The 13315-nt window shown below is 46.4% G+C and overlaps 1 protein-coding gene across 1 annotated transcript; it reads left to right on the forward strand.

Annotated features, from left to right (window-relative positions):
- The first annotated feature begins 913 nt into the window (after positions 1 to 913).
- On the forward strand, positions 914 to 1852 carry LOC144278401 (olfactory receptor 52N4-like). The gene has a single exon (XM_077839660.1). The coding sequence runs from the start codon at positions 914 to 916 to the stop codon at positions 1850 to 1852; it is 939 nt and encodes a 312-aa protein (XP_077695786.1).
- Positions 1853 to 13315: the final 11463 nt, after the last annotated feature.

A 13315-nucleotide genomic window follows, 5' to 3' on the forward strand; every position in this document is an offset into this window, starting at 1 on the left:
CCTCTTGTGGTAATGAGTTCCTCAGGCTAATTAGGCACTGAGTGAAGAAAGCATCTTTTTTTTTCTGTTTTGAATTTGCCAAGTTTCGGTTTAACTGAATGTCCTCTTGATCTTGTGTTAGAGGACCAGGAGAACACATTCTGGATCTACACTGTACCAGTCTGTATATTATTTTACAGTATTTCATATCCCCTCTTATTAATTGCCTTACTAAGGTAACAATACCAGTCTTTAAACCTTTCTCTGTACGAGAGTTAGAATCATACAATCAGATCAGTACCAACTACACTCCGTTTGATACTGGCTGTTTTCCTGGGCCCTTGATCATTCTCGTTGCCCTTCCCTGAACCCCTCTTTCTCTGCAATACCCTGAGTGAGAAGGGTGCCCAGTATTACACAGAGGAGTCCAGAGGAGGGTGAAACATTGAGTGACTGATCTCATGGCATTGCATTTTCTGCATTTTTTTAATGATTCATCCCACTCCTCCTGCATTCCAGTGTTTTGCTTAGCATCTGCCCATGCTTGCACTGTGAGCAGGGTTTCACAGAGCTGTGTATGATGATACCCATGTCCTTGTCCTGAGTTCATACAAGTAAAATTAGAACCTAGCAAGGTGTTTGAGAAATTCAAGTTTTTCACTCCAATGGCATAAATGTTCCCATTTTTGGCATCAAAATATATCTGCTATCATACTACCCATTCACCTGGCTTGGTTATCTCCCTCTAAGGACTTCTCTGGACTTGACAATGACCGAAATAATCTGGTGACATCTGTAAATGTTGTCACATCACTGCTCATCCTCCTTTCTCATATTAACTGTACTGTTATCAAGTGTGTAACCCCCCGTGCATCTCTGTTTCTCTCCCTTCACAGGCATCTTCAGCAATTCTGATTGATGCTTCAACTACCTCATGGCATCTTTCAACCTCACCCCTTCTGACCCATCAGCATTCATCCTAACGGGCATCCCTGGCTTGCAAGATGCCCACATCTGGATTTCCATCCTTTGCTCTATGTTATATATTATCATCCTCTTGGGAAATTTCATGGTTCTATTTATTGTAAGCAAAGAGCAGACCCTGCACAAGCCGATGTACCTGTTGCTCTGCATGCTGGCACTCACAGACATCAACACGTCTAGCTCTGTCATACCAAAGTTACTGTGTATATTTTGGTTCAATTTGAAAAGCATTACTGTGGGTGGCTGTCTCACCCAGATGTTCTTCTTTCATGCGGCTTCTGTTATGCACTCAGCCGTCCTCGTAATAATGGCCTTCGATCGCTATGTCGCCATATGTAACCCCCTGAGATACTCCACTATCCTCACGAGCACACGAGTAGCTAAGCTAGGGCTTGTGGGTTTGATAAGAGCTGTTCTCTTCATTTTGCCCCTGCCCCTGCTCCTGAAGAGGCAGCCATTCTGTACCAACCGCATTATCCCGCACACGTACTGCGACCACATGGCTGTGGTGAAGTTGTCGTGTGGAGACATCATAGTCAACTGGATGTACGGTTTGGTGATAACATTTGTAGTCAGTGGGTTAGACCTTATGCTCATTGCCTTGTCCTATGGTCTAATCATCAGGGCTCTCCTCAGAATCTCCTCCAAGAGAGCCCACCAGAAAGCCCTCAGCACCTGCACAGCCCACATCTGTGTGATACTGACATCTTATACTCCCTCGCTCTTCTCCTCTCTGACACACCGGTTCAGTGAGGGCATCGCTCCGCATGTTCACATCATTTTGGCCAACCTCTACTTCCTCGTCCCCCCCATGCTCAACCCTATCTTTTACGGGGTCAAAACCAAAGAGCTTCGTGACAAAGTGGGCGAATACATCCGCAGAAAGTGATAACTTTGGGCCACTAACTTTAAGCCTGTGTGACAAGAGGGGGAAGGATATCTCCTTGTCAATCAAGGCTGCTCTGTCCCCATTTGGATCAGCATAGCATTGTGGAATTTCACAGTCAGAGAAGTTCCTCACATCTAATGTCTTATCACATCATCACCAAGCACTGCTTTCTCTGTTGCTGAGTTCCCTGTCCCTGAACGTCACCTGATACCTTTTAGGGTATGTCTACACTACGGAATTAGGTCGAATTTATAGAAGTCTTTATTTTAGAAATCGGTTTTATATATTCGAGTGTGTGTGTCCCCACAGAAAATGCTCTAAGTGCATTAACTCGGCGGAGCGCTTCCACAGGACCGAGGCTAGCGTCGACTTCCGGAGCGTTGCACTGTGGGTAGCTATCCCACAGTTCCTGCAGTCTCCGCTGCCCATTGGAATTCTGGGTTGAGATCCCAATGCCTGATGGGGCTAAAGCATTGTCGCGGGTGGTTCTGGGTACATATCATCAGGCCCCCGTTCCCTCCCTCCCTCCCTCCATGAAAGCAAAGGTAGACAATCGTTTTGCGCCTTTTTTCCTGAGTTACCTGTGCAGACGCCATAACACTGCAAGCATGGAGCCTGCTCAGGTAACCGTCACCGTATATATCCTGGGTGCTGGCAGACGTGGTACTGCATTGCTACACAGCAGCATCAATCCATTGCCTTCTGGCAGCAGACGGTGCAATAGGACTGCTAGCCGCCATCGTCATGTCCGAGGTGCTCCTGGCCACGTCGGCCAGGAGCGCCTGGGCAGACATGGGCGCAGGGACTAAATTTGGAGTGACTTGACCAGATCATTCTCTTTAGTCCTGCAGTCAGTCCTATTGAATCGTCTTATGGTGAGCAGGCATGCGATATGGATTGCTAGCAGTCGTACTGTACCATCTTCTGCCGAGCAGCCCTGAGATGTGGATGGCATGCAGTCCTTCTGCACCGTCTGCTGCCAGCCAAAGACGTAAAAGATAGATGGAGTGGATCAAAACAAGAAATAGACCAGATTTGTTTTGTACTCATTTGCTTCCCCCCGTCCCCTGTCTAGGGGACTCATTCCTCTAGGTCACACTGCAGTCACTCACAGAGAAGCTGCAGTGAGGTAAATCTAGCCATGTATCAATCAGAGGCCAGACTAACCTTGTTCCAATAAGAACAATAACTTAGGTGCATCATTTCTTATTGGAACCCTCCGTGAAGTCCTGCCTGAAATAATCCTTGAAGTAAAGCCACCCCCTTTGTTGATTTTAGCTCCCTGAAGCCAACCCTGTAAGCCGTGTCGTCAGACGGCAGACAATCGCTCCGCGCCTTTTTTCTGCGTGGACCCCATACCAAGGCAAGCATGGAGGCTGCTCAGCTCACTTTGGCAATTAGGAGCACATTAAACACCACACACATTATCCAGCAGTATATGCAGCACCAGAACCTGGCAGAGCGATACCGGGCAAGGAGGCGACGTCAGCGTGGTCACGTGAGTGATCAGGACATGGACACAGATTTCTCTGAAAGCATGGGCCCTGCCAGTGCATGCATCATGGTGCTAATGGGGCAGGTTCATGCTGTGGAACGCCGATTCTGGGATCGGGAAACAAGCACAGACTGGTGGGACCGCATAGTGTTGCAGGTCTGGGACGATTTCCAGTGGCTGCAAAACTTTCGCATGCGTAAGGGCACTTTCATGGAACTTTGTGACTTGCTTTCCCCTGCCCTGAAGCGCATGAATACCAAGATGAGAGCAGCCCTCACAGTTGAGAAGCGAGTGGCGATAGCCCTGTGGAAGCTTGCAATGCCAGACAGCTACCGGTCAGTTGGGAATCAATTTGGAGTGGGCAAATCTACTGTTGGGGCTGCTGTGATGCAAGTAGCCCACGCAATCAAAGATCTGCTGATATCAAGGGCAGTGACCCTGGGAAATGTTCAGGTCATAGTGGATGGCTTTGCTGCAATGGGATTCCCTAAATGTGGTGAGGCCATAGACGGAACCCATATCCCTATCTTGGCACCGGAGCACCAAGCCGCCGAGTACATAAACCGCAAGGGGTACTTTTCAATTGTGCTGCAAGCTCTGGTAGATCACAAGGGACGTTTCACCAACATCAGCGTGGGATGGCCGGGAAAGGTACATGACGCTCGCATCTTCAGGAACTCTGGTCTGTTTCAAAAGCTGCAGGAAGGGACTTTATTCCCAGATCAGAAAATAACTGTTAGGGACTTTGAAATGTCTATATTTATCCTTGGGGACCCAGCCTACCCCTTAATGTCATGGCTCATGAAGCCATACACAGGCAGCCTGGACAGTAGTCAGGAGCTGTTCAACTACAGGCTGAGCAAGTGCAGAATGGTGGTAGAATGTGCATTTGGACATTTAAAGGCACGCTGGTGCAGTTTACTGACTCGCTTAGACCTCAGCAAAACCAATATTCCCACTGTTATTATTGCTTGCTCTGTGCTCCACAGTATCTGTGAGAGTAAGGGGGAGACATTTATGGCAGGGTGGGAGGTTGAGGCAAATCACCTGGCTGCTGGTTACGCGCAGCCAGACACCAGGGTGGTTAGAAGATCACAGGAGGGCGCGGTGTGCATCAGAGAAGCTTTGAAAACCAGTTTCATGACTGGCCAGGCTACAGTGTGAAAGTTCTCTTTGTTTCTCCTTGATGAAACCCCCCGCCCCTTGATTCACTCTACTTCCCTGTAAGCTAACCATCCTCCCCTCATCCCTTCCATCACCACTTGCAGAGGCAATAAAGTCATTGTTGCTTCACATTCATGCATTCTTTATTCATTCATCACACAAATACGGGGACGACTACCAAGGTAGTCCAGAAGGGGTGGTGGAGGAGGGAAGGAAAATGCCACACAGAACTTTAAAAGTTTACAACTTTAAAATTTATTGAATGCCAGCCTTCTTTTATGGGGGGCAATCCTCTTTGGCGGAGTGGCTGGTTGGGCGGTGGCCCCCCCACCGCGTTCTTGGGCGTCTGGGTGTGGAGGCTATGGAACTTGGGGAGGAGGGTGGTTGGTTACACAGGAGCTGTAGTGGAAGTCTGTGCTCCAGCTGCCTTTGCTGCAGCTCAACCATACACTGGAGCATACTGGTTTGATCCTCCAGCAGCCTCAGCATTGAATCCTGCCTCCTCTCATCACGCTGCCGTCACATTTGAGCTTCAGCCCTGTCTTCAGCCCACCACTTACTCTCTTCAGCCCGCCACTTACTCTCTTCAGCCCGCCACCTCTCCTCCCGGTCATTCTGTGCTTTCCTGCACTCTGACATTATTTGCCTTCACACATTCGTCTGTGCTCTGTCAGTGTGGGAGGACAGCATGAGCTCAGAGAACATTTAATCACGAGTGTGTTTTTTTTTCCTTTCTAATCTTCACTAGCCTCTGGGAAGGAGAAGATCCTGTGATCATTGAAACACATGCAGCTGATGGAGAAAAAAAAAAGGGACAGCGGTATTTAAGAAGACACATTTTATAAAACAGTGGCTACACTCTTTCAGGATAAACCTTGCTGTTAACATTACATACATAGCACATGTGCTTTCGTTACAAGGTCGTATTTTGCCTCCCCCCACCGCGTGGCTACCCCCTCAACCCTCCCCCCTCCCCGTGGCTGACAGAGGGGAACATTTCTGTTCAGCCTCAGGCAAACAGCTCAGCAGGAACGGGCTCCTCTGAATGTCCCCTGAAGAAAAGCACCCTATTTCAACCAGGAGACCATGAAGATATCTCACTCTCCTGAGGATAACACAGAGAGATAAAGAATGGATGTTGTTTGAACGCCAGCAAACATACACTGCAATGTTTTGTTGTACAATGATTCCCGAGTACATGTTACTGGCCTGGAGTGATAAAGTGTCCTACCATGAAGGACGCAATAAGGCTGCCCTCCCCAGAAACCTTTTGCAAAGGCTTTGGGAGTACTTCTAGGAGAACCGCGAATGTCAGGGCAAATTAATCCTTTCACATGCTTGCTTTTAAACCATGTATAGTATTTTAAAAGGTACTCTCACCGGAGGTCCCTTCTCCACCTGCCGGGTCCAGGAGGCAGCCTTGGGTGGGTTCGGGGGGTACTGGCTCCAGGTCCAGGGTGAGAAACAGTTCCTGGCTGCTGGGAAAACCGGTTTCTCCACTTGCTTGCTGTGAGCTATCTACAACCTCCTCCTCATCATCATCGTCATCTTCTTCGTCCCCAAAACCTGCTTCTGTATTGCCTCCTTCTCCATTGAAGGAGTCAAACAACACAGCTGGGATAGTGGTGTCTGAACCCCCTAAAATGTCGTGCAGCTCATCATAGAAGCAGCATGTTTGGGGCTCTGACCCGGAGCCGCCGTTTGCCTCTCTGGTTTTCTGTTAGGCTTGCCTCAGCTCCTTAAGTTTCACGCGGCACTACTTTGGATCCCTGTTATGGCCTCTGTCCTTTTTGCCCTGGGAGATTTTGACAAAGGTTTTGGCATTTCAAAAACAGGAACGGAGTTCTGATAGCACGGATTCCTCTCCCCATAGAGCGATCAGATCCCGTACCTCCCATTCGGTCCATGCTGGAACTCTTTTGCAATTCTGGGACTCCATTATGGTCACCTCTGCTGATGAGCTCTGCATGGTCACCTGCAGCTTGCCATGCTGGCCAAACAGGAAATGAGATTCAAAAGTTCGCAGTTCTTTTCCTGTCTATCTGGCCAGTGCATCTGAGTTGAGAGTGCTGTCCAGAGCGGTCACAATGGAGCACTCTGGGATAGCTCCCGGAGGCCAATACCATTGAATTGTGTCCACAGTACCCCAAATTCAACCCGGCAAGGCTGATTTAAGTGCTAATCCACTTGTCAGGGGTGGAGTAAGGAAATCGATTTTAAGAGCCCTTTACGTAGAAATAAAGGGCTTCATTGTGTGGACAGGTGCAGGTTTACATCGATTTAACGCTGCTAAATTCAACCTAAAGTCCTAGTGTAGTCCAGGGCTTAGTGTCACTCACCAGTTCTCACTCCTATCCCCTTCTCACTTGGCCTGTCCATGCCTTCCGGACCACCAGAAGATAGTGCAGCTTTCCAATGCTAGGTGACTTTCCATTAGTTCCTGTGTGAACAGGATTCTTTCAGATAGCTAAAGACAAGGAAAGTAACTACAGTGCTGAACTTCTTTATCATATGCACAGTGATCCAGTAAGCAAAATTTACCTGATTTTAGTACATCCAATTCTTCAGGAAGCCTGGAGGATAAACCAAAATTTTCCACTGGAAAGTGCTAATACAGGAAACCTGCTGCAGGAATTGAGGACTTGGTGAGAGTTGTGAAACTGTGTGTTTTTGAGAACTGGACTTTGCTGTATTAAGCTATGATGTCATCTTGGTGTCAAATTACTTGTTGCTTTGTGAAGTCGATTTTGGTATTGCTTTTAAGCTGGACCTTATAAAATATACACCAGCCTTTCCCATGCTGGAAGATGTCAAAAGTCAGTATTGAGATTGTGACGGGTTGGATCACAGAAACCCCCTGGGGGGTGCCAACTGATGTGCCAAGACTACGACTTCTCCTGCTTTCCTGACCAGTCAGCTGAGGACTTCAGGGTCCTGCTTGATTTGAGCCAGACCCACTAGCCTGCTGCAAACCCAGACCCAGGTCTGAACCACATCCCCTAACATCTGTAGGCATAATTGAAAGCAACTTAGAAAGTGTTCCTGTCCTTGACACTCAGATGCCCAACGGGGTCCAAACCCTAAATAAATCTGTTTTACCCTGTGTAAAGCTTATACAGGGTAAACTCATGAATTGTTTGCCCTCTACAACACTGATAGAGAGATATACACAGCTGTCCCCACCCAAAGGTATTAATACATACTCTGGATTAATTAATAAGTAAAAAGTAATTTTATTAACTACAAAAAGTAGGATTTAAGTGGTTCCAAGTAATAACAGACAGAACAAAGTGATTTACCAAGCAAAATAAAACAAAACATGCAAGTCTATGTCTAGTATGGTAATAAAACGATACAGATAAAAACCTCACCAGTTCCAGTAAGCTTTCTTTTACAGACTAGTCTCCTTCTAGTCTGGGTCCAGCAATCACTCACCCTTCCCCCTCCCCCCATAGTTACTGTCCTTTGTTCCAGTTTCTTTCAAGTATCTTTGGGGGTGGAAAGTCTCTCTCTTTAGCCAGCTGAAGACAAAATGGAGCGGTCTCCCAGGGATTTAAATAGACTTTCTTTTGTGGGTGGAGACTCCCTCCTCTCTTCTATCCAAAGTCCAGCTACAAAATGGAGCTTTGAAGTCTCCAGACAAGTCACACGTCCACACATGACTGAGTTCCTTACCAGCCAAGCCACATTCCTGGGAAAGCCCAGATGTGGATTGGCGTCTCCAAGTTCAATGTTGGCTTAAGGGCTTCTTGGCTGGGCACTTACTGAGAATAGTCTTTTCTCAGGAATCTGACCAACTCCTTCACTAAAACCTTCTCAGAATCAAACAAGTATGCGCCAATATTCATAACTTTGAATACAAAAATGATACATGCATACAAAGAGGATTAATAGATTCAGTAGATCATAAACTTTACAGAGTTATGTTACTTGACATATGTAGCATAACACACATTCTAGTTATATCATATATACATTCATAAGTATATTTACATAGAGTCTTATGGGGGGCACCATTACAGAGATTTCATGTTGGAATTTGTGAAAAAGAGATTGCCACCAATCCAGGTGAATGAATCACTTGCAGTACTAAATCGTTCTACTGTGCATTACTCTGCATGACCTCTATTGGCTGATATCTCATTTTTTCCATTGTTTTATGGAGACTTTGGACAGTTGGAGCATCAGTGGAGAGTTTTGCCTATGGTGCATAGGCCTCATACTCATGACAACCAAGTTGAGAAGTTTGGCGTTGAAGGTCTCAAATACACGGATGCTGCTGGAGACAGACTATAGGGAACATGGCATATTTGCTCTGCTGTTGCTGTCACTACCTTTTAGCAATGTACAGTTGAAATACTATTTTCCCAGATGAATTTAATTAAAAAAAAGTTCAACAAGATGCAGGATGAGCTTTTAGAGAACACTCTTGATGTTACAGCGTACAGACAATGACACAAAACCTGTTGTGAACATTTTGCACCGGTGAAAGAAATGATTGCACTGGTCACTGCTGATATGTGTGACCAGCAGCAGAAGCATTCTACTTCTGATGAAGACAGCAAGGATGAAACATTGCCTTTAGAGACTAATAACAATAAACTAATTGAACTCATAATATAGACATTGACAACAGTCATTTAATGGAATTAGAAATAAATAATATTAAAATGTTCTTGTTGCTTTTACATTATCATAAATTCATAGAAGATTAGGGTTGGAAGAGACCGCAGGAGGTCATCCAGTCCAACCCCCTGCTCAAAGCAGGATCAACACCAACTAAATCATCCCAGCCAGGGCTTTGTCAAGCCAGGCCTTAAAAATCTCTAAAGATGGAGATTCCACCACTTCTCTAGTTAACCCATTACAATGCTTCACCACCCTCCCACTGAAATAATTTTTCGTAATATTCAACCTACACCTCCCCCACTGCAAAATGAGACCATTACTCCTTGTTCTGTCATCTTCCACCATGGAGAACAGCCAAGCTCCATCCTCTTTGGAACCCCCCTTCAGGTAGTGGAAGTCTGCTATCAAATCCCACATCCCTCTTCTCTTCTGCAGACTAAATTACCCCAGTTCCCTCAGCCCCTCCTCATAAGTCAGGTGTGCCAGGTCCCTAATAATTGTTGTTGCCCTCCACTGGACTCTTTCCAATTTGTCCACATCCTTTCTGTAGTGGGGTACCCACAACTGGACACAATACTCCAGATGTAGCCTCAACAGTGCCAAATAGAGGGGCATAATTGCTTTCCTCAAGCTGTTGGCAATGCTTCTACTAATGCAGCCCAATATGCCGGTATCCTTCTTGGCAACAAGGGCACACTGCTGACTCATATCAATCATCTCATTCACTATAATCCCCAGGTCATTTTTTGCATAACTGCCCCTTAGTCAGTTGGTCCCCAGCCTGTAGCAGTGCCTGGGATTCTTCTGTCCTAAGTGCAGGACTCTGCACTTGTGCTTGTTGAACCTCAGATTTCTTTTGGTACAATCCTCCAATTTGTCTAGGTCACTCTGGACCCTATCCCTACCCTCCAGCATGTCTATCTCTGCCCCCCAGCTTAGTGTCATCCATGAAGTTGCTGAGGGTGCAATCCATCCGATCATCGAGATCCTTAATGAAGATGTTGAACAAAACCAGCCCCAGCACCGACCCCTGGGGCACTTTGCTAGATATCAACTGCCAACTAGACATCAAGCCATTGAACACTACCAGTTGAGCCCAAAAATCTAGCCAGTTTTCTATCACTTTATAGTCCATTCACCCAATCCATACTTTTTTATCTTGCTGGCAAGAATACTGTGGGAGACCGTATCGAAAGCTTTGCTAAACTCAAGATATATCACATCTATTGCTTTCCCCATATTCACAGAGCCAATTCTCTCATCATAGAAGACAATCAGGGTTGGTGAATATATGTTGAATGTTCCTTATCACCATCCTCTGCTCCAAGTGATTTAAAATGGATTACGTGAGGACCTGCTCCAAGATTTTGCCAGGGACTGAGGTGAGACTGATGGTCTGTAGTTCTCTGGGTTCTCCTTCTTCCCTCTTTTAAAGATGGGCACTACATTTGCCTTTATCCAGTCCTCTGGGACCTTTCCCAATTGCCACAAGTTTTCAAAGATAACAGCCAAAGGCCCTGAAATCACATCAGCCAAGTCCCTCAGCACCCTTGGATGCATTAAATCTGAACCCATGGACTTGTGCATGTCCAGCTTTTCTAAATAGTCCTTAATCTGTTATTTCATCACTGGGGGCTGCTCACCACTTCTGCATACTGTGTTGCCCAATACAGTAGTCTGTGTGATGATTTTGTCTGTGAAGACTGAGGCAAAAAAAGCATTGAGTACTTCAGCTTTTTCCACATCATATGTCACTAGGTTGCCTCCCCCATTCAATAGGGGTCCCACACTTTCGCTGACTTTCTTGATGCTAACATACCTGGATTTGTGCTGGAAATGGCCTAACCTGACGATTACTTTAGATAAGCTATTACCAGCAGGACAGTGGGGTGGGAGGAGGTATTGTTTCATATTCTCTGTGTATATATAAAGTCTGCTGCAGTTTCCACGGTATGCATCTGATGAAGTGAGCTGTAGCTCACGAAAGCTCATGCTCAAATACATTGGTTAGTCTCTAAGGTGCCACAAGTACTCCTTTTCTTTTTGCGAATACAGACTAACACGGCTGTTACTCTGAAACATACCTATAGAAACCCTTCTTGTTACCCTTCACATCCCTTGCTAGCAGCAACTCCAATTGTGTTTTGGCCTCCCTGATTACACCCTAGCATGCTAGAGCAATTTTAATCACCTCCCTTGTCATCTTTCCAGGTTTCCACTTCTTGTAATCTTCCTTTTTGTGTTTAAGCTCAGCTAAGATTTCACTGTTAAGCCAAGCTAGTGGCCTGTCATATTTGCTATTCTTTCTGCACATCAGAAAGGTTTGTTCCTGCACCCTCAATAAGGCTTCTTTAAAATACAGCCAGCTCTCCTGGACTCCTTTCCCCCTCGTATTAGCTTCCCAGGGGATCCTGCCCATCAGTTCCCTAAGGCAGTCAAAGTCTGCTTTTCTGAAGTCCAGGGTCCATATTTTTCTACTCCCCTTTCTTCCTTTTATAAGAATCCTGAACTCGACCACCTCATGGTCACTGCTGCCCAGGTTGCCACCCACTTCTACTTCCCCTACCAATTCTTCCCTGTTTGTGAGCAGCAGGTCAAGAGGAGCACAGCCCCTAATTGTTTCTTCCAGCACTTGCACCAGGAAGTTGTCCCCAACAGTCTCCAAAAACTTCCTGGGTTGATTGTGTGTTGCTGTATTCCTCTCCCAGCAGATATCAGGGTGATTGAAGTCCCCCATTAGAACCAGGGCCTGTGATCAGGAAACTTCAGTTAGTTGTCCGAAGAAAGCCTCGTCTACCTCCTTCTCCTGGTCCGGTGGTCTATAGCAGACGCCCACCACGACATGACCCTTGTGCTCTTGCCTCTAAACTTAACCCAAGGACTCTCAATATGTTTTTCTCCAGTTTCATACCGGAGCTCTGAGCAATCATATGGATCTCTTACATACCATGCAACTCCTCCCCCTTTTCTCCCACACTGGTCCTTCCTGAAAAGTTTATACCCATCCATGACAGAGCTCCAGTCATGTGAGTTACTCCACCAAGTCTCTGTTATTCCAATCACATTATATATTTACTGTGCCAGGACTTCTAATTCTTCCTACTTGTTTCCCTGGCTTCTTCCATTTGTGTACATGCACCTAAGATAACTATATAATTGCCCGGAGGCCTCCCCTATTGCACCCTCTTCTTTGTGCATTCCCACTTCCTCATTTACCTCAGGACTTAATGTGGTAAATATTTAGCCAATGCTTATGAATGTATTCTTGTAGGATATAACACATAAGTGTGTATCAGCTTGTAATTGTACTTGGGTGTAATCAACACCAAGTTCCCTTTGGACTAATAAAGGAATTCTTGTGTGGAAACTTAGTTGTGCTAAAACTTAATAAACATATTAGGGAAATTATTTCCAATAATTGGCCTTTCTGGTCATATTGTGGAGGGACTGCAACCACTTTGATGAAGTCCTGAAGGAATGGTGGGAATGGCTGACTTACAAGATGGAGGCTGATACCCCAGTAAGTGTAGAACCAGCAGATTTGATAGGAATAGGGGAGGAAAAGATGATGCTGTGGAAGACACTTCCAGCCAGGTCAGTGGGTGTGCAATGACCCCAGCCCTTGAGAGCATCCAGAATGCATTCACTCAGGGAGTGGCTATCTGGGCCCATGATGCAATTTTGTACAGGAATGAAGAGTAGACCAGATGATTAGCCATTCCTAAGGTTAAGATTTTGTCACAGTTATTTTTAGTACAAGTCATGGACAGATCACGGGCAATAGTCAAAAATTAACTGAAGGCCCCACCCTCTACCCACAGTGGCTGAGAGCTGCTGGGTCCTTGGCCACTCATGGCAGCTGAGAACCCAGGGGCCCTCACTGGCTGACATCTCTGGCTCCGCTGCCCAGGGTTGAAGGGGAAAATGTCAGAGGTCTCTGAAAGTCACAGAAGCCATGACTTCCTTAGCCAGGCCTCTGAACAACTCGCTGCGGTGAATGGGGAAGTGGTGGAACCCCAGCGACTGAGGCAGTGGCCGCACTTTGGGCAGGAGTCACAACAGTCCCTGACTTGCTCCAGATCATAGAGGTCTTCACCCCTGGGCTCAGAGTGTCAGCCGGCCGTTGTTATGTGCTGAAGGCTGGCATGTCGTTGCCTCGGTAACACAGTTCAGGC

The sequence above is a fragment of the Eretmochelys imbricata genome, chromosome 1 (genome assembly GCF_965152235.1).
Source record: "Eretmochelys imbricata isolate rEreImb1 chromosome 1, rEreImb1.hap1, whole genome shotgun sequence".
NCBI classification, from domain to species: Eukaryota; Metazoa; Chordata; order Testudines; family Cheloniidae; genus Eretmochelys; species Eretmochelys imbricata.

Bases quoted from the DNA above. Each gene is read 5' to 3' on its own strand.
- LOC144278401 (XM_077839660.1), top strand. From the start codon at position 914: ATGGCATCTTTCAACCTCACCCCTTCTGACCCATCAGCATTCATCCTA.